Source organism: Cadophora gregata (genome assembly GCF_030347475.1).
Source record: "Cadophora gregata isolate MNR1 chromosome Unknown scaffold_1, whole genome shotgun sequence".
In the NCBI taxonomy this organism is placed as follows: Eukaryota; Fungi; Ascomycota; class Leotiomycetes; order Helotiales; family Ploettnerulaceae; genus Cadophora; species Cadophora gregata.
Genome location: NW_026695924.1, coordinates 3,950,532 through 3,967,727, shown reverse-complemented (window position 1 = coordinate 3,967,727; position 17,196 = coordinate 3,950,532). Strand labels below are relative to the sequence as shown.

Genomic DNA, 17,196 nt, shown 5'->3' with positions numbered 1-17,196 from the left:
CCCTCCTCAGGAACAGTACCTTCAACATGGCAACAAAAACGGCCACAACATTTCCGGCGCTGCTGGACTCATTGCAACAAGCATTGTCTTCAGCTGCAGAAGCTACACAGAAACTCGATGCGCCAATTCCTCCCAAAGACGGCATATCCTTACTCGATGTCAAGAACGAGCTTTTCCTCTCATACCTCCAGAATCTTGTTTTTCTCATAATACTCAAGTTGCGCAATCGCAGAAGCGGCAGTGAGGACGAGGATGAGGAGTTGGATAACTCGGTAGTCAAGAAGTTGGTGGAATTACAAGTCTATCTAGAGAAAGGTGTGCGGCCTTTGGAGAGCAGACTGAAGTACCAAATCGACAAAGTGCTGCGCGCAGCAGATGATGCGAAGCGGATAGGAGAGAGTGCGACCGTACAGACGAATGGAAAAGTCGTCCGAGATGACGAGGATTCAGAAGAGGGTAGTGACGCCGAATCTGCAGATGGTGTTGCGCTCAAAGGGCCTGAAATCGACGACCTGCAGTACAGACCGAACCCAACCGCATTTGTCCGACCAGCTGCTGGTGCCGAGGACCACGCTAACAACAGATCTGCCGATGGAGTGTACAAGCCACCTCGTATTCAAGCTACAGCTATGCCTACAACGACTGGACCTCGCGAGAAGCAAGATAAGAAACCCAACAAGTCCGCAACGCTTGACGAATTCGTTAGCACTGAATTGTCAGCTGCGCCATTTGCGGAGCCCAGTATTGGATCTACGATCGTGAGCGGTGGTCGCAGAAGCAAGAGTGAGAAGGAGAAGAATGAGGAGCGAGAGAGGAGGGAATATGAGGAGAGGAATTACGTCAGATTGCCCAAGGAGAGCAAGAAAGATAAGGCTAAGAAGGGTAGAAAGGATGCTGGATATGGTGGAGAGGAATGGAGAGGTCTCGGCGAGGGTATTGATCGTATTGAGAGGTTGACGACTAAGAAGGCCGGATCGAAGAGTGTGGTGGAGAAGAGTAGGAAGAGGCTTGCTGCGGATGGACCGAAGTCAAGTGGAGAACAGGGTCAGCATATGCAGAAGAAGCTGAAGACTTTGGATCTTGGTCGCCGGGACAGAGGGCGAAGATAATCTAGATGCAAATTGATGCCAAATTGAAGACAGCATTCGACCATCCCTGACATCTCCATTTCTTGACTGTTCCTGGTTCACTATGTGAATCTGCGAGGGACTTCTACCAATCCCAATCCGCCATCCGGATATCATTGCTTTGAGACAATTTAGTCGATAACTTCTTGCCCTCCGTGGGCTAGTAGGATCTAAGGCACTACTACTAATAAGCCTCTTGCCTTGTGTATTTGATACAGGCGCGTAGAGTGCGCATCGGGTACATAGGCGGCGTCGACTTGGACAGTTGGGGTGGATATCTTGTCCTGGTTGCTAGTTAATGTCCTGAAAAATTATCCTATGCTGGCAGCTAATGTTGATCCGCCATTGTGTTGACACCGGATGTTCGCTTCCCAAGTTCGCTTAGACGTGGAAAAAGGGGGCGGCATGTGACGACTGTTTACCCCTGAGAAAATGCTCCTCAAAATCTTGGCTCTCTTTACAATCCCATCACAATGCATTTGCGAACCGCAGAAATCCGTATCTCGTCATTCTTCTTGTTTCTTCTACCATTCTGCTCAATGTAGCCTCGCAAGATTCACATTCTTGCGAGCTTTCACATGTCAATGCTGAAGCTTGATGCCGATACGTCATAGTCTCAAGACCGCCGTTTCCGAAACAGCTGGCACAAACAAAACTATTCAATCGCCCGAATCTAATTATTCTTGTGCTATTCTCTCTCGAGCTTCTCTACATTCTTCAATTGAATATCAAAATCCAACTTCATCCTCTAGATCGTATCTTTCAATGTCGTCTCAGGAGTCAAGCTTCATCTTCCAACCTTTCATTCTCATCTACCAACTCCTTCAATGGGTCCTAGATAAGCTTTTGTCCCCGGCAGCTCCCGCGCCAGGAGCTCAGCTTGGAAAACCCAAGATCGCCATTATCGGTGCGGGATTGACGGGCGTGGCTGCTGCAAGCCATTGTGTCGGACATGGATTTGATGTGAGGATTTTTGAGAAGGGGCATAGGAAGGCGTTGGGCGGGATTTGGAGTGTAAGTAACGCCCAGAATTTCTACCACTCTTCATATCTACACGAATGTCACCGAGACGTGAAATTTTGGATTGAGCTAGACTAATGCGAACTCAGCGAGTAAACAGCACCTCAGGTCTCCAAATCCACAGCATAATGTACCGCTTCCACCCATCCATCCGCTGGTCAGGCGGCTACCCCAACCAACAGCAAATCGTCTCCCAAATAACCACCCTTTGGAAACGCTACGGCCTCGAACACAAGACTCAGTTCAACACTCCCGTTGAGAAAGTCTACAAGGACGAGCAAGGACGCTGGATAATCAACGACCCATCTCTCGGCCGCTACGACGGCATCATCGCGGCGGTAGGCACGTGCGGCGAGAACAAAATGCCGCATATCCCTGGACAGGAGAAGTTCAAAGGCGAGATCTATCACTCGAGTCAATTGACAGGTAAGCAGGCTAAGGGGAAGAAGATGGTTGTCATTGGCGGTGGTGCGAGTGCTGTTGAGGCGTTGGAGTTCGCAAGTCATGAAGAGGCAGAGAAGACTGTGATTCTCGCCCGCAGTGACAAATGGATTATCCCACGGAATCCAATTGTCAATATGGTATTGAGCTTCAACATCTTTGGCGGGGAAACGATATTCTCTTGGATCCCGGAGTTGTTATTGAAGAAATTCTTCTACCGCGATCTTCAAGATTTGGCCCCCAGCGAAAAGGGATTGTTCACGGGGACGCCAATGGTCAATTCTGATGTTATGGAAAAGATTCGATCGGGGCAAGCAGAGTGGTTGCGCGGCGATATTCTAGGGTTCACTGAAACGGGTATCAAGTTCAACCACCGCGGGAAAGGCGTCCCCACCAACGGTCCTGGTAGGGAAAAGCTCATCGACGCCGATATCGTCGTAATGGCTACTGGTTTCGACCGACCCAGCCTCAACTTTCTTCCCGAAGACTCCTTCGGTGAACCTTACAACCCGCCGAATTGGTATTTACAGACCTTCCCACCGTCCCACGTCTCTGTGTCAGCGATAAACTGCACGTATATCAACGCGATCGGCTCAGTTGGTAACTGGCACATTGGAATCTATACTCGGATACTCTTGATGTTCCTGTCTGATCCGCTGACTCGCCCAAGAGCGTTCTGGATGGAGAGGTGGATTGATATGACTAGGGTGCTGAAGAAATTCGCACCGACGGGAGCCTTTGACTTCTTCACGTATCTGGAGTTGATCTGGTGGTTTACATTCTGTATTGTGATCAATCCGTTCAGGTGGAAGTGGGCCCTCTTTGTTTTCTGTGGGGTGGGAAGATGGCTGCCAAAGAGAATTGTGGAGGCGGAGGATAAACTTAGGGATAGATTGGGGGTGAAGAATGGCGACAATTATGATGTAGGTAAGAGCTTTTAGTTGAATCGAGGGTAGTATGCTGCTGGGATTTAGTGAGGTACAGGTATAATACTTGCTAGCTATAGTAGAATCATTATGCTTTCTTCAGTGCCGAGTCTCGCTTAGCGGTTCAAAATAGAGTCGAAAATCAAGCCAAACCACCCTTCTTTCTCGTAAGTCCTACCTATATCAATAAATGTACTATTTGCTTTCACTGCGTTTTGTCTTCACTTATCGGATATAGAAGGGTGTGAAACGTATTGGAAGGTAGACAAGATTTATCCTGTCAACCCTATTATTCGCTGTGCGACTTAAACTTTGTGCACCAACCCGGAGTAAATCACCGTCAATTTGTCGCCTGCAATGATAGTAATTTCCCAAACTCCATTACTTGACAATGTTTATACCCTATCTCTATCTAACACCATAACACGCCTATGTGTAAGTCTTGATTCACCGCACCTATCCAGGTGATACCTGTGCATCGACGACTTGCTCCTCGCCATCATCTGGAGGTGAAGACTAGGTGGAAGTAGTGATTGTGGTGGCTTTGGCGCTGCCAGAGTCACCAGAATCCCGAAATTAACTAGAAACTCGAGAGCCAAAAGTTCCAGAACTCCCAAGTCAAACACGAGAGCCAAAGGGACTAGGGCTGCTTGGTTTTTCCAATTTGGAGACTCTCCATGATTCGGCGAGTTTGTTGTCACGTTCGAAATTCTCGTCAAGTCCTCCTATAAGGTATCCGTAGCACTCCCATTCCGTGATTCCTTCTATGGCTTTTGGTACCACATTGCCTCTGTTGCCAATCAGGTCCGCAAGCGCACCTAGATCGAGTACTATAGCATTACAGGAAGAATCGAAGACTGCCTCGTCATCACTGATAAAACCTGGTTTCTTCTCGCCAAGCTTATAGGGTTCATTGATGTCACCGATGTCGTTGTCTATCTCGAAGTCGTTGTACTCCTTCTCGTCGTCGTCGTCATCATAGACGCTGTAAATCTTGTGGAATGGAGGCCTTGGCTCATACTTGTCGAGTATTGTAGATAGACAAGCATATAACCGATATGTTGAGGTCATGAAGACAACGTACTGCGTACCCTTGTCCTCTTTCATCAAACGTCCAATCAAAAGGCCTTGAAAGATCGGATTGCCTTCGGGACCACCATCTGGAGAACCATTGTGGAAGAGAGTGACCTTGTAAAGGAGATTGGTGTCAAGAGGCTTGGGGTGGGATCCTAGATTGACATGAAGCGATCCTGGATGAACGGGATAGAGCTGGAGGTAAATTTTGCCAGAAAGGTGGATAGGATCACATGTCTGAATGTGGTATCGATCAAGGATGTAGACTATGCTTCGACAGCCTCGAAGGTCTCGCAGTGAGGTCTCTTGTAGTGCCTGAAGTACGCCTTCTTGAGAGTAGTCGCCTGCGTTTTGTCCCACAAAGACTGTCCATAAGTATAAGTATTCAGAAACTGAGGGGTGCAGGAAATTAGCTTACGTGGATGTGACTTGTCTTTGCTTGCCATTTTTTAGATATTGTGACAAAGTCCGATGTTAATGAAGGATTTGTGTTGAGTTTACACGAAGACTCTTCAAAGTCTTACAGTTGCGGCAAGAAAATAAGGTGTGGAAGTGTTTACACGACTTTATATACAATAGAAGGAGAACTGTACTGACCGTGACAAAGGGATATGTCGCATCTATGTCGTTGGCGAACAAGTACATTGTTTGTGAATTGCCGCTTACCTTTCAGCATTCCGTCGAAACAAAGGATAATCGGAGGCGACTAGTTTGTCACAGACTACACAGATATGTCACACATTCTTGCAAAGTAAACTGAAGTCAATAATCAACACCGCTTCCTATTCTCGCTTTCCGACAGCAAATCAATGAGCTGTTCAATGAAACCCCCTGTCACACTGAAAGGCAACCTACGTTCACCTCCCTTCCAAGCCCAAGATCCCAAATATGACTCCCAGAACGACGATATATGGTTTCCGACAAGAACCAACCACTCGTCAGCAATCTCGGCTACTAGCTACGACAAATTCATTACCTGAGCTGGCTATAAAATCGGCTCTTTTATGACCTCTTAAAGCCATGACTCAGAACTCATTGCGATCGATCCAAAGGCAACTAAGTTAGTCTTTCAATCAATGATGGCTTGCCACTGAGACTAAGCCCTTATAGGACGTAGATGCCACGACTCTAGAAACAATAGCTGAAATCGACTTCTGGGTACACGGTTATGAGAGGGCGAACGCAGCCCAGGCACTCTAGGAGGCCACAGAGCTGGTAGTTCGGCAACCACACTGCACTCACAAGTTCTAAAAAGAATGCTAGGTAAAGAAGTAGGACCAGCGATGGAAGAGTAGTGGCAACAACGAATATTTCAAGGAAACGCTTAATGCATAGGAGTAACTATATCTTACAACAAAGGGGTATCCAAACGCAACTAAATAGCCTCCAAATACGAAGCCGCCGTCCAAGCCAACGCACAACCAAGCAGAGCCCACGCACCAACGGCTTTCTTCCCCAACCAAGTATCATCCACCTCCACCTTCGCCGCCTTGACTCTCCTCACATTAAAACGTTCCTGCTCCGGCACAGGAGCCGTAGCATTCTTCGCCTGCGCATCAACAGCATCAGCCCTCTCCCTCAACTCCTTGATCTTCTTGCCCAGTGCAAGCAAATCCTCCCTCCACTCCGTGTCATTCCCTGCATTATCAACCTCTACGTTCTGTACGTTGCCAAAGAAATCCATGACGAGTCTGTCGCGGCCGCCTTGTTCGCCGCTGGGGAATAAATCCCATCTCACGCCGGGATTAGAGTGGATCTTGGATTCGTCGTAGCTGTCGAAGAGATCGCCGAGTGTTTGTTTGCTGCTCGGTTCGCGGACTTGGGTTTCGAGGAAGTCGAGATTGTAGTATGTGTATCTGTCGATGACGGCGACGCCGACGTCGTTGTCGGCGTGGTGGGAATATGATGATTGATCGATTTCGGAGGAGCCGGTCGCTATTATGTTGGGGGAGTAGAATTTGCTGTACATGGTGTTTGCTTGGCAGGTGTCAATCATGAAGAGGAGTTCGTGGTATCTGCGAATTGGGTCAGTATACAGTTTCTAGAGGTATGGGAATTCATGGACATACCTTTTCTTCTCCCACATCTGCTCAAACGCATCCGCGAGATCAAATGCGCTGATTTCCTCCGCATCTTGGAACTTCAAGAACTCATTCCCTCCATGACCAGTCATGTACACGAGAATATTACTTCGGTCATCCGTCAACAGCCTCTTACTCCTCGGCATCTCCTCTCCCACCCTATCCGTCAACAACCGTATAAAGTTCTCCACCGTGACCTCATATCCCCTATAATCAACCTCGATATTGTCACCATACAGATCTACCGCCCTGTCCGCGTTACTGTAGACCGTGCCGGGGAAGGCGTTGCGCGGATTGCATGCCATGTCGTCTGGCAACATGAGGATGATCTGCGAGTCGGGAATGCCGAGACGCTTGACCGTTCTGTAGAGCGAGAGCACATTTGCGAGATGTCTGTAGTTGAACCAGAAGCGCGACGTGGATACTAGGACGGCCCAGTTGCTGGTGTGTTCTGCTGTTATGGCCGTAGGTCCTAGCAGAGAGGCCAGGACTAGAGGTAATTGGAGCAGGTTGTTGAGCTTCATGGCGGGTTCGGCGAGTTTATGATTGATGGAGCAGCGAGAGGTTGGGGTTGAAGATGAAGCTTTGACGGGATGGGGAGTACGTCCGTACCGTAAAAGGATTCGCCCGTGTTGATATGTATTATTCTGAACGGAATATGGATTTGTAGTGCTTACAGATGTCGTCGTCCATATTGTCCCCCTTGAAAGAGTTCCGAGGTCTCTCCTTACCAATCAAAAGGGGCGGTGCAGTGCGTTCCGCCCCGGCGTCATTGGTGCCTCATACACCACGGGCATGCAGGGACGCGCTCCACTCCACTCCACTCCACTCCACGCCGCCGCATTTCACCACGTCCCGTCGGTCACATGAAAGGGCCACATCCACATCGTGAGTCTGGATTGCCCCGCCTTTAAAGGAGACTAAAGTCAATATCAATTATCGACTTCTTCTCATCTGACTCGTAAACCTTCCACTCTTCGCTTTATCCCACAAAACTCAATTCTTCTACCCCGCGAGAGGCTGGGAATACCGGCATGTTATTGTAATGGGTTGGCCTCCAGCAGTAGTCATCGTTGTCAGGTACGTCTTCTCTGCAAGTCGTCTTTGTCTGTTTAATTATCTCGGTGCAGACTCAGCATCGTTATGGCTCACGGGCACTTCTAGCAACACCATGAATTTTACAACTGCTGACTACTTCCTAGGCATGGTGCACGTCTGGATGCAGCAGATAAACAGTGGCATCTCACCTCTCCGACGCCCTACGATCCCCCTTTGACCTACGGCGGGTGGACACAATCCAGAGCTCTGGGCACGAGGATTGCCAGTATTCTACGATCCAGGGAGACAGACGATGAAGTGCTTGGAGAAGGACAAAATGGACTGGCAAGGAAGAGGAGGCATAAGGTCGTCATTCATACCAGTCCCTTCCTGAGATGCGTGCAGACTTCTGTTGCCATCAGTGCGGGGTTGGCACAGAATCCTGGACATACACATCACCACCACAAAAGCCCTTCTTCACCATTAGTCAAGGCAACGCAGATGCAGTCTTCCCCTAGAATACGCCCTACCCTTGCAACTGGATCTCCTTCCCTTGCACCAATCGCGGAACCTGTTTCTTCGAAGCTCAATGGTAAACTCAACAACGAGCAGCAGGAAAATATCAAGAAGGCAACTCTACGTGTCGATGCGTTTCTTGGAGAGTGGTTATCTCCGGATTACTTTGAACATATCACACCCCCTCCTAGCTCTGTTATGATGGTTGCAGGAGCCAAGGCAGATCTGCTGAGGAAGGAGGACTACAGCAGCTTAACGCACATTCGTGATCCAGCAACAGCCTCTGTTGGTTTTCCAGGTGGCTGGGGAAGCCCTATTGTTATGGCAGAGAAGAAAGAGGACGATGGAGCACTGTCAACTCTATCCACCCTTGGACAATCACTTCCTCGACGAGACCGAACTAGCAGCCTGAGTAGCGTGGGTAGCAGTGGAAGTCGTCAAAGCCATCGAAGCGCCACAAATCTACCTTCAGCTGCAGAACACGGAGTATACCAACCACCCATTCCAGCATACGCTATCTCAGGATCAGATCCTATTCCAGCTGGATATACCGCTCATTCACGAGATGCTTGCGTTGATGTCGACTATCAATGGGACAGCATGAGAGAGCCACAGGAATGGGGAAATGGTGGAGAGTATGGTGAGGAATGGAGTTCCATGCACAAGAGATTTCGGAAGGGATTGCAACAATTGGTTGGATGGTACAGCAATATCGATGATCCCAGTAAGCTGTTGACAAAGTCCAGCAACACAAGTCACCTGCGCCCAAACACGGAGGATAATTCGGAAGACGAGGATACGGATCTTGTGATCATCTTGGTTACACACGGAGCAGGATGTAATGCGCTGATTGGAGCATTGACAAATCAGCCAGTATTGCTGGATGTCGGGATGGCTTCACTCACAATGGCTGTACGAAAGCCAACTCCTACCAACTCTCCAGCCACCACGCCAGGTCACTCTAGGGCATCTTCCCGGACTGTGTTGATATCTGATCAGTACGACGTGAAACTGGTTGCAAACACTGAGCACTTGCGAAGCACGTCATCAACCCCTTCGACATCCCGCTCGCCCTCCTTAGCTGGCTTACCTACATTTCGAGAGTCTTTCCGTGAGAGATACGTCAGTAACAGCGGTTCTCTCGATGGCTCGACTTTTGCAAAGAACAGACCAGTACCAACATCTGGCAATTTCGGTAGTATCCGCCGCACAGCTAGCATCGCTGGATCGGGTCCTCGCAGCTATACCCCCACCCGCCAGACCACCATCGGGCTCTGGAGTGCACCACAACCTGAAGAAGAAGCCCCTGACGAAGAACCAGAAGATGACATGATTTTGAACTTTGGCGACGACTCGGGTGCCGTTAAGCAAGCTGAGAAAGACGACGCTATAGCCGTTGAGGATGGGAAAGATGCTGAGAAGGAAGAAGACGATGTTGCTCCACTAGGTGGGTTATGGGGAAATCCTCGACCACCTGGATACGCGGAGAAAATCCGCGAAATCGCGCCCAAGAGACGCTGGACTGTGAATGAGCGAGGATGAATTGCTTACTGTAGAGCCAGAGCGAGCATAGTAATCCTCGATGGAACGAACAAAAGTACCAAAATAACAGAGACGAAACGAAAACAAAATAGCATTCATAAGTAGCGAGGGAGTTTTGGCGAAAATGGCTCGACCTTTTTCTCTTGATCACGGACGGACGATCTTCTTGTAATGGCACGGCATGGTATGCGTTTTTATGTTTGGGCGATATTGGCATTTCCAGTGCTGCTCTAGAAAGTGGCAGGGAGGTATAGAATATCATGCATGGCTTCATTCTGCTCACTCTGGCCCTCAGCTTCTTGTACCTCTGCTTGATTACGGGACGAGAGCTACATTGCAGTCTTTCTCGTACCTTTTTCCTTCTCCTTCTCTGAAACCTTCCCTCTCGCTTTTCCTTCCTCTTTATCCCTCCCCTTCGTCTTATTCTCCGGCGACCTACCTTTCACTGCCTTACCACCAATTATCACCGACTTCTTTCCCTCCCTCTCCACCACCTTCTCTTTCTCCTTTCTCTTCCCCTTTATATTTTCTACTCCCTCTTCCTCCTTGTCTTTTGCATCACTATTCTCCCCCTTCACAGCAGTCTTCCTCACAGTCCTCTTGACCGTCCTCACCGTAGTAGTTCCCACCTTAACCCACCTTCCCTGCGGCACAATCCCCATCCTCGCCATCTCCTCGGGAGATAACTGTTCTTCGCCTACAATCGCCGGCTGCCGTCCGGACTCTAGTTAGCCAGTTTCGTTATCTTTAAAGGGGGGCCTTTTTTTCTTGGAAGAAGCGTTTGCTGGATCGGTCAAGGTGATATATAGTGAATATGGGAAAGGGGGTATAGAGGGGAAGGGAAAGGTAGTCAGCGGATTTGGGGAGATGGGAAGAGGGAAAGGAGGAGGAGTTCGGGGGAGAGGGAGCGGGAGGGAAAAAGCGACAACGACGAGGAGGGAAAAGGTGAACAGGGAAATCACGTACGACCATCCCGCGTCCCATGATAGGGATCTCGTCGCCCATCCAGGTTTTGTTGGTGAGGGGGTTGGAGCCGGGTCCTACAATTTCTATTCCGTCATTGATTTCGTCTTTCTCTCTGTCAGTGCCATTTTTGTTTTCCGAGACGGGGATTTTGGAGGTGGTATTTGATGATTTTGCGGTGGAGGTGCTTGCGGTTGTTTTAATGGTCTTAGTGATTGTTTTAGTGCCGTTTGGGGAGGTGGTTGTTTTTTTTGTGGTTGTGGTTGTTTTATTAGCTGGAACGGCAGAAGGAGAAGGTGCAGATAGAGGGGAGGGTGTGGAGGTAGAGGTGGGAGAGCACGGTGGCATGAGTTTTCTGAGAGAAGGCATGATGGTAGCTCGGAAAGTGTGTTTGAGTTTTCGAGGTTTAGGGTTTGGTAGTGTTGAGGAATTTAGAAATGGGGATTTGAATAGTCGGTCGTTTGAGAGCTGTAGTGAGACCGGCTTAAGAGATGGTCGGAGGAGCAACACTGTGAAGCGTATGCATGAATCGAGGGGATTATGATGGAGGGATAAAATGTTGACACAGAGAACGAAGTGCGAGTGGGAATCAGATGGTGTTGCTTGGGAATGCTCTGTTCAAATCTGACAGCCAGTGAGTCAACTGAAATAACTCACTCACTTTCAAATGAGAGAAGGAAAGTAGATTGAACACCACAGCAGTCTCTTCTTCGTTGGCGATTGCACGGCACACATTTGTTGCAACTTGCATGTATATCAGAATCCGGGCTTGATAGAAATTTATTTGAGTTCTATCCTCCACATACCTTTGCCCATTCCCCCGCCATGGCCGTCGTTTCTTTAGCTCTAGTAGCGAAACTTATTGACAGCATTTACCTGCCGGAATGATATTTTAGAAGGCAGGGTCAGATTTCTGACATCTCCTGCAGGGCATAGACCACTTGAGTTGATGACTCTCTCGTCCCAACCAACTATAAGTAACAGAAAGGTTAGAAAAGCCCATTAAACAGGTGGCGCTTGGCTAGTGCTTACCATTAATGAAATTCTCCCACTTCCCTCCTTCATGTTTCTTCCAAATGCGCATTTGCTTCAGGAACCCCTCTTCCATATCCTCCCAGTTGCCGTACTGTAAATCCCATCGACCATAAACCTCGCAATACTCTTCAGGTCCCATACACGGCGGACCATACTCAGAAAGAACAACTCCATAGGTGTCCAGAGCCAAGGATCCCAGCAAGATCACAACCTCGAAGTTTCCGCTCAAGGACTTGCACAGAATGGCAATATCGGTGTATACACTCTCGATATCCCGGGCACGCCGCGTAACATCGACGCCAGCTAGGTACTCCGTTGACACGCTGATCTTTCTGACTAGATCTCTATCGAGAAATGCCAAACCAGCTTCATTGCAGAGGAATAGTACAGAATACCAGGCTGCGTCTGTCTCTGGATTGAACAGTCCCCGACCTCGAAACTGCTTGAGGACTTTCTGGGCTTCTGCTCTTGCTTCTCGATTTACATTCATCAATCTAGCTTTGCTTGCGGACTTACGACAAGATAGACTGGTGTAAAAGTCGGGTTTGATGTTGAGTACTTCTTCGATGTGAAGTGCCTCTTTCCAGATCATGATTCGCAGCTCCGAGGGAAGGGCGTTGAAAAGGGTGAATTTTGGAGAATCGTCGTCGGAACTTTCCTGCTTATCCTTGAGCTTGAGACTGGAAATATTATCCAGAGCCATATTAATTTGCTCATTCTCAGAGTTGTAACCTCTTTTCTTCTTTAAAGTGCGATAGTGCGGATTGCTTTTGTGAGCTTTGGCTTGGGTTGCCTTACGTTCGTTTCGCGCCATTGTCAAAAGGCTTTTCCGATACTCTTTAACGAATTTTTGATTTTGTTTTTGTTCTAGGAGGTCGACACTACACTTTGACAAGTAAGGTGTTACAGCTCAAGTAAGGTGTTGAGTTGTGAAGTGGTGGAGGTTGGGGGATCTGTCGAGAAACTGAACACTCGAAGAGAAACTGCTTTAAATTGAGATCGAGATGAAAGGAAGTAGGTCTCAAGTATGTCAGAATGATTCGTTTTCATGGTTTCAAATGGCTCTTCGTGATTCAGACCGCAACAAACATCGCCAGTCATTCACTCAGTCACTTGAAGGGGCATAGCAGGCGGCATTTGCAGACAACGCAATGCCATCTGTATTCACTGCCTGCCTAATAGTCCGTCTAACAAATGTATATGCGTTCCAAAGCTCTATGACATAGATGATGTATGACTTGAAATTAAATCTCGACGGGTCTTCGTTGCTGAGTGCCAATACTTGATGCCATTCACCCAAAGTAAACAATGACAAAATGTGCCAGGACAATGCACAAGCCCAGTCATTTGGTCATACGACATATTCGATATCAACATACATAGCTAGTTATAAACTCATTTTTTCCAATGATATAAATCCTGCTGATTTTGAGTCCTGTGGGAAGATGTACCCGCCGCAGAAATCTCTCCAGCTCCTTCCTCTCTGTCACGTGTTCCTGCTAAGCGACCGCAACGTAGAATGTCCAGATCCCAAGTCCAAGGAAGACTTCTCAGGAATATCATAACAAGGTCTTGGAGTTGGGAGATCCAGAGCTGATAGAAAGTTCTATTACCACACCTAGTAGTAACTCGACGAGGTGGATTTTGAGTACTGCCCGCTTCGTGGCTGATGAATGCATGAGGGTTATTCGTGGCTAGGAGTTCGACATCAGGCATACGATCATTGCACTTCCGCGACTCATCAAGGATAATGAGGCTCCGTTCATTTGTGGGTTTATGAACATGGCGTGAAGAAGCGGATGGTAGTCCAAAAGACAAGGCTGCGGAGCAAGCCATGGAGTTCGAGGGTACGAGTGAGGTCGTATATGTAGGTATAACTGCTGTACAGCTTCAATCCGGCAATTTTATGTCGATATTGAACGAGCAATTAATTTCTGAATCGTTGTCGAGTAACAAGAGAGGAAAAGTCTTCTTTGAGATAGAGGAAACATTGAGATAAGCGGGGCAGCTCGAGCTCCGTGCCACAGTATGACTAAATTCGCTACAGCATTGATAATAGAGTGTCATCTTTACCTCTGGAGCCTGTGAAAACTAATTCAAATAATAGCACAGTTTATAGCGCTCAAAAACAACAGTTAACGCTTTACCTTGTAAGCATTTTACATCATGTGACGTCGGTTAAAGACGTTGAGTCCACTCTAATTCCTCTTCTATTATCCAAATATTCTGTTATTTTGAACTCAGCAGATTCACCGATCATGGCCCATACAAGACTATTTTTCTTCCTCTATATCTTAATTGTGGTGGCGCGGTCAAACAGGGGTTTGAGCCGTGATAGGATGCGAGCCAATACTTCTGCCTAACCAATCAACTTTGGAGCTGACACAAATCTCAACGTCAATCTGAGCTTCCCTTTGTTCATCAACATCACGTCTTCGGCAAAATCCACTATTCAACGATATCACGATGGCAAGTCCCACTGGGTATCCTACCATCAGCGACGATGCTACCAGCTATCTTAATTCTAACAGCACTCGCACTCCCTCTGATTTGGCCCAACCCCGCAACAATAAGCTGCAGGCTCTACTCAATCAAATTCGCGACCTACAGATTGACAATACTGTGTTGAAGAAAGCCACAGTTGGCTTGAAAACTTTCACACTGTTTCCGCAATTACCGCTGGAGCTGCGACTCAAAATCTGGAGGAGCGCCATGCACATGGAGGAAGTCTTCGCACTGGGCCACTTGGAGAACGAACAGGAATCAGAATTTTTTCCTCAGCTGCGACTCCTATCCGCAGCCGGCAAGTCAAGCTTGATGCACGTCAACATGGAGGCTCGAGACGAAGGAAAAAAGGTGCTGTCTCAATTCGTACATAAAGGACGAAGCACCTGGTACAATCCCGACACGGACACTGCTTGGTTTCCCAGACCTGATTATGAGACCCTCATGTACGTTGAGGAGGAGCTCTTGGAGAAGAAAAAGCTTCGCATTTATAAAATGGCCTTTCCATATCAATATTCGCGTCCTTGGCCTGAACACATGGTAGAGACACACGAGCGATATAACGGGTTGAATTTGCGCGAATTGGTCTTTGTTCTTGGATCTAAAGATCTGCGGAAGCAGGATGGTACTGAGACTATCAACAGCACCAATAGGCCTGCAGATTTCGTACTCCCTCTGGGCCCGGATGTGACTACCACCAACCTCTGCTGGGAAGACTTGGCAGGCATTGAGATGAGGAATATGGAATATTGGAAGAAGGAAACTGAAGACGCCAGAGACAAACTGAAGCGCGGTTTGTGTCTTCCGTCTGTTCCAACTTTATATTTGCTGACAACTATAAGAGGGTTGGACTCAGGAGGATTTCGACTATCATTCTTCACGGGTCCCGTGCGCGAATCCCAAAATCACGTTTCGCTTCACAAGGGATGATTTATCTCTCATGGATGATGACATATTCCAGTGTAGAAGCTAAGGTCAAACAAATGAAATCTTCAATTAGTTACTTCACGGCAGTATCTAGAGAATGGCTTCCTTCACATGTCGTTCTTAAGATTCAACCCCATAATATAATTGTATCTTTGTTCTACTCCAAGGGCCTGATTTCTCTTCGTTGAACAGATTCTTGTGCTGTAAAGAAGAAAAACTCGCTAGGTTGATCTGAGCCTATGTGAGTAGCCTGGTGATACTCGATATCGGGACCTTACATCTCGGGTGACTACAGAAGGGAGGGATCTCTGTAATACTATTCTCGATCGGGGTTGTCTCTCCTTACATTTCTACATATATACCCTGATGTTCTTTGAATGGTTACCAAAACTTTCCTACGCGTTCCCTGGAGAACTCTCCTTGTCAACTGTTCGTCGCAAAGGAAAGAAAGAAGAAGGCTGGTAACAGTGATCGAGGGGTGGTATGCTCCTGGCGAACTCACTATTCCATGAGTAACGAAAGTATATTACAATCTCATATTGGAAAGCCATGAGAGATATCTATCGCAGATCATCTGCTGTGGATTTCTTGGCGTTGAGATTATCTGTACTTCTGTACTTCTGTGAGCCTGTGTTGGTCTCGAAGTATTGGTGTACAGCGCACCGATCTTCACGGATACCACGCTCGTGGCACCTGCTCCTCTTTTCGTACTTTGTAGATACCAAAGACCTGGGAAGAATGAAGACTTCGCTCGTGTTCAGTCCCACAGCTTCAAGATTCAGCTCTTTACAGGAATCCATCCTTTATTCTGGCTTGCCAAATCCTATATATGCTCCCTCCTCCCACCCAAAGTTTGAAGTATTTCCTCTTTTCATTAGAATCAAAAATATTATATCAACAACAGCTCATATCGAATTTTCTACAACAACACTAGCCAACATGCAGTTCACAGCAGCCCTCGCCCTAGCTCTCATGAGCATCACATCTGTCGCTGCCGCCCCAGCTCCCGCACCCAACCCAATCAACCTGATGATCACCATTTCGGTACTCACTCCTCTCTTTACACCACCCTATCCCTATCCCTATCCCACCCCACCCTGCCCAAAGTATCTCTTCACCAGACTGACTCTTCTCTCCACAGCCCGAGAGCCCAGAAGCTATCTTCGCCCTGAACAACGCAGCAGGAAGTTGCATCGGTATAGGCGGTACGTCTCTCTCCACAGTCTTGGCCATCCTTGTCAATCATACTATTATTACTCTCCCCGGAAAAGATTTCCTTTCTGACATACAGACTTCTTTAATAGAATGGTGCGGCAAAGACTCGCCCGACGAGCCATGCTGCGAAGGGTCGGATGGCTGCCACATCGCGTGCGGTGGCAGCAAAGGGTGTGGTTGGTACTGCACTAAGAAGTCGACATGCTCGGGTCCGTGGCATCCTGGATGCTAGATATCTCCCCATTAAGCTCAGCTTTGAAAGAATCGATAGCTAGGACGAAGGGGACGGGTGGGTTACTTGTTGGGACTGAAGACAATATTTCTGGTGTTGAGGAAGAAAAGCCACGAACAAGTTTGCTATGGGTCTTAACTAGTTTCTTGGATTCCAGTTTCTTGCATACCTTGATAATTAACCCAATCTTGTCTTCAGTATCGAAATTATTTGTTCAATGAACTGTTCCACTGTGAAATCTCGGGAGCCATTGCATTGGTGATCGTTGATCAGTACAATGGGAACTAGAATCGGGTCTGCTTAGTTACTCCGGATCTTGAGAACGGTTGGTCCTAGTGTGGATACGTTGATCGTTGTTGTAATTATTAGGGGGAAGTGTTGGCCACAGGACATGTTTGGGCGCTTCAGACTTACTCGGCTTATAGAAGCCATTTCAAACAGGATCAACAGCCGGGCTCCCCATGTGAGGCGGCGGGCCCCCACTATTAATTGAGGGCACATAAGTAATACGATAGATTTTTCCATTTCATTGCATGTTTTCATTTATCAGGTCA

The 17,196-nt window shown here is 47.8% G+C and overlaps 10 protein-coding genes across 10 annotated transcripts; 5 read left to right on the top strand and 5 right to left on the bottom strand.

Moving 5' to 3' along the window:
• Nucleotides 1-9: 9 nt before the first annotated feature.
• Nucleotides 10-1,174, top strand: ONS95_001292 (uncharacterized protein). The gene has a single exon (XM_058494483.1). It carries the CDS (start codon nucleotides 27-29, stop codon nucleotides 1,107-1,109), a length of 1,083 nt encoding a protein of 360 aa, XP_058364688.1. The 5' UTR covers nucleotides 10-26; the 3' UTR covers nucleotides 1,110-1,174.
• Nucleotides 1,175-1,892: 718 nt separating this feature from the next.
• On the top strand, nucleotides 1,893-3,529 carry ONS95_001291 (uncharacterized protein; the record flags this gene model as incomplete). Its single annotated transcript, XM_058494482.1, has 2 exons — nucleotides 1,893-2,141; nucleotides 2,237-3,529. The coding sequence occupies 2 exons, from the start codon at nucleotides 1,893-1,895 to the stop codon at nucleotides 3,527-3,529; spliced, it is 1,542 nt and encodes a 513-aa protein (XP_058364687.1).
• Nucleotides 3,530-4,132: 603 nt separating this feature from the next.
• Nucleotides 4,133-5,034, bottom strand: ONS95_001290 (uncharacterized protein; the record flags this gene model as incomplete). The annotated part of the gene is made up of 2 exons (XM_058494481.1): nucleotides 4,133-4,953; nucleotides 5,007-5,034. 2 exons carry the CDS (start codon nucleotides 5,032-5,034, stop codon nucleotides 4,133-4,135), a joined length of 849 nt encoding a protein of 282 aa, XP_058364686.1.
• Nucleotides 5,035-5,898: 864 nt separating this feature from the next.
• GPI8 (glycosylphosphatidylinositol anchor biosynthesis) lies at nucleotides 5,899-7,354 on the bottom strand. Its single transcript, XM_058494480.1, has 2 exons — nucleotides 6,658-7,354; nucleotides 5,899-6,603 (listed from the first exon to the last, which is right to left on the bottom strand). Exons 1-2 carry the CDS (start codon nucleotides 7,191-7,193, stop codon nucleotides 5,964-5,966), a joined length of 1,176 nt encoding a protein of 391 aa, XP_058364685.1. The 5' UTR covers nucleotides 7,194-7,354; the 3' UTR covers nucleotides 5,899-5,963.
• Nucleotides 7,355-7,535: 181 nt separating this feature from the next.
• On the top strand, nucleotides 7,536-10,622 carry ONS95_001288 (uncharacterized protein). The gene is made up of 2 exons (XM_058494479.1): nucleotides 7,536-7,749; nucleotides 7,872-10,622. Exons 1-2 carry the CDS (start codon nucleotides 7,715-7,717, stop codon nucleotides 9,763-9,765), a joined length of 1,929 nt encoding a protein of 642 aa, XP_058364684.1. The 5' UTR covers nucleotides 7,536-7,714; the 3' UTR covers nucleotides 9,766-10,622.
• On the bottom strand, nucleotides 10,095-11,097 carry ONS95_001287 (uncharacterized protein; the record flags this gene model as incomplete). The annotated part of the gene is made up of 2 exons (XM_058494478.1): nucleotides 10,095-10,475; nucleotides 10,732-11,097. The coding sequence occupies 2 exons, from the start codon at nucleotides 11,095-11,097 to the stop codon at nucleotides 10,095-10,097; spliced, it is 747 nt and encodes a 248-aa protein (XP_058364683.1).
• A 477-nt stretch (nucleotides 11,098-11,574) lies between these two features.
• On the bottom strand, nucleotides 11,575-12,577 carry ONS95_001286 (uncharacterized protein; the record flags this gene model as incomplete). The annotated part of the gene is made up of 2 exons (XM_058494477.1): nucleotides 11,575-11,699; nucleotides 11,761-12,577. 2 exons carry the CDS (start codon nucleotides 12,575-12,577, stop codon nucleotides 11,575-11,577), a joined length of 942 nt encoding a protein of 313 aa, XP_058364682.1.
• Nucleotides 12,578-12,925: 348 nt separating this feature from the next.
• Nucleotides 12,926-13,796, bottom strand: ONS95_001285 (uncharacterized protein). Its single transcript, XM_058494476.1, has one exon. The coding sequence runs from the start codon at nucleotides 13,597-13,599 to the stop codon at nucleotides 13,159-13,161; it is 441 nt and encodes a 146-aa protein (XP_058364681.1). The 5' UTR covers nucleotides 13,600-13,796; the 3' UTR covers nucleotides 12,926-13,158.
• A 103-nt stretch (nucleotides 13,797-13,899) lies between these two features.
• On the top strand, nucleotides 13,900-16,031 carry ONS95_001284 (uncharacterized protein). The gene is made up of 2 exons (XM_058494475.1): nucleotides 13,900-15,061; nucleotides 15,111-16,031. Exons 1-2 carry the CDS (start codon nucleotides 14,230-14,232, stop codon nucleotides 15,239-15,241), a joined length of 963 nt encoding a protein of 320 aa, XP_058364680.1. The 5' UTR covers nucleotides 13,900-14,229; the 3' UTR covers nucleotides 15,242-16,031.
• Nucleotides 16,032-16,134: 103 nt separating this feature from the next.
• ONS95_001283 (uncharacterized protein) lies at nucleotides 16,135-16,685 on the top strand (the record flags this gene model as incomplete). The annotated part of the gene is made up of 3 exons (XM_058494474.1): nucleotides 16,135-16,239; nucleotides 16,337-16,432; nucleotides 16,500-16,685. 3 exons carry the CDS (start codon nucleotides 16,135-16,137, stop codon nucleotides 16,683-16,685), a joined length of 387 nt encoding a protein of 128 aa, XP_058364679.1.
• Between the last annotated feature and the right edge of the window lie 511 nt (nucleotides 16,686-17,196).

Excerpts from the sequence above, each read along its gene's own strand:
- ONS95_001292 (XM_058494483.1), top strand. The coding sequence starts at position 27 with ATGGCAACAAAAACGGCCACAACATTTCCGGCGCTGCTGGACTCATTG.
- GPI8 (XM_058494480.1), bottom strand. The coding sequence starts at position 7,193 with ATGAAGCTCAACAACCTGCTCCAATTACCTCTAGTCCTGGCCTCTCTG. Across the intron at positions 6,604-6,657 it reads CAGATGTGGGAGAAGAAAAG|ATACCACGAACTCCTCTTCA; the intron begins GTATGTCCATGA and ends CCCAATTCGCAG.
- ONS95_001288 (XM_058494479.1), top strand. The coding sequence starts at position 7,715 with ATGGGTTGGCCTCCAGCAGTAGTCATCGTTGTCAG. Across the intron at positions 7,750-7,871 it reads GCAGTAGTCATCGTTGTCAG|GCATGGTGCACGTCTGGATG; the intron begins GTACGTCTTCTC and ends ACTACTTCCTAG.
- ONS95_001285 (XM_058494476.1), bottom strand. The coding sequence starts at position 13,599 with ATGGCTTGCTCCGCAGCCTTGTCTTTTGGACTACCATCCGCTTCTTCA.
- ONS95_001284 (XM_058494475.1), top strand. The coding sequence starts at position 14,230 with ATGGCAAGTCCCACTGGGTATCCTACCATCAGCGACGATGCTACCAGC. Across the intron at positions 15,062-15,110 it reads CAGAGACAAACTGAAGCGCG|AGGGTTGGACTCAGGAGGAT; the intron begins GTTTGTGTCTTC and ends GACAACTATAAG.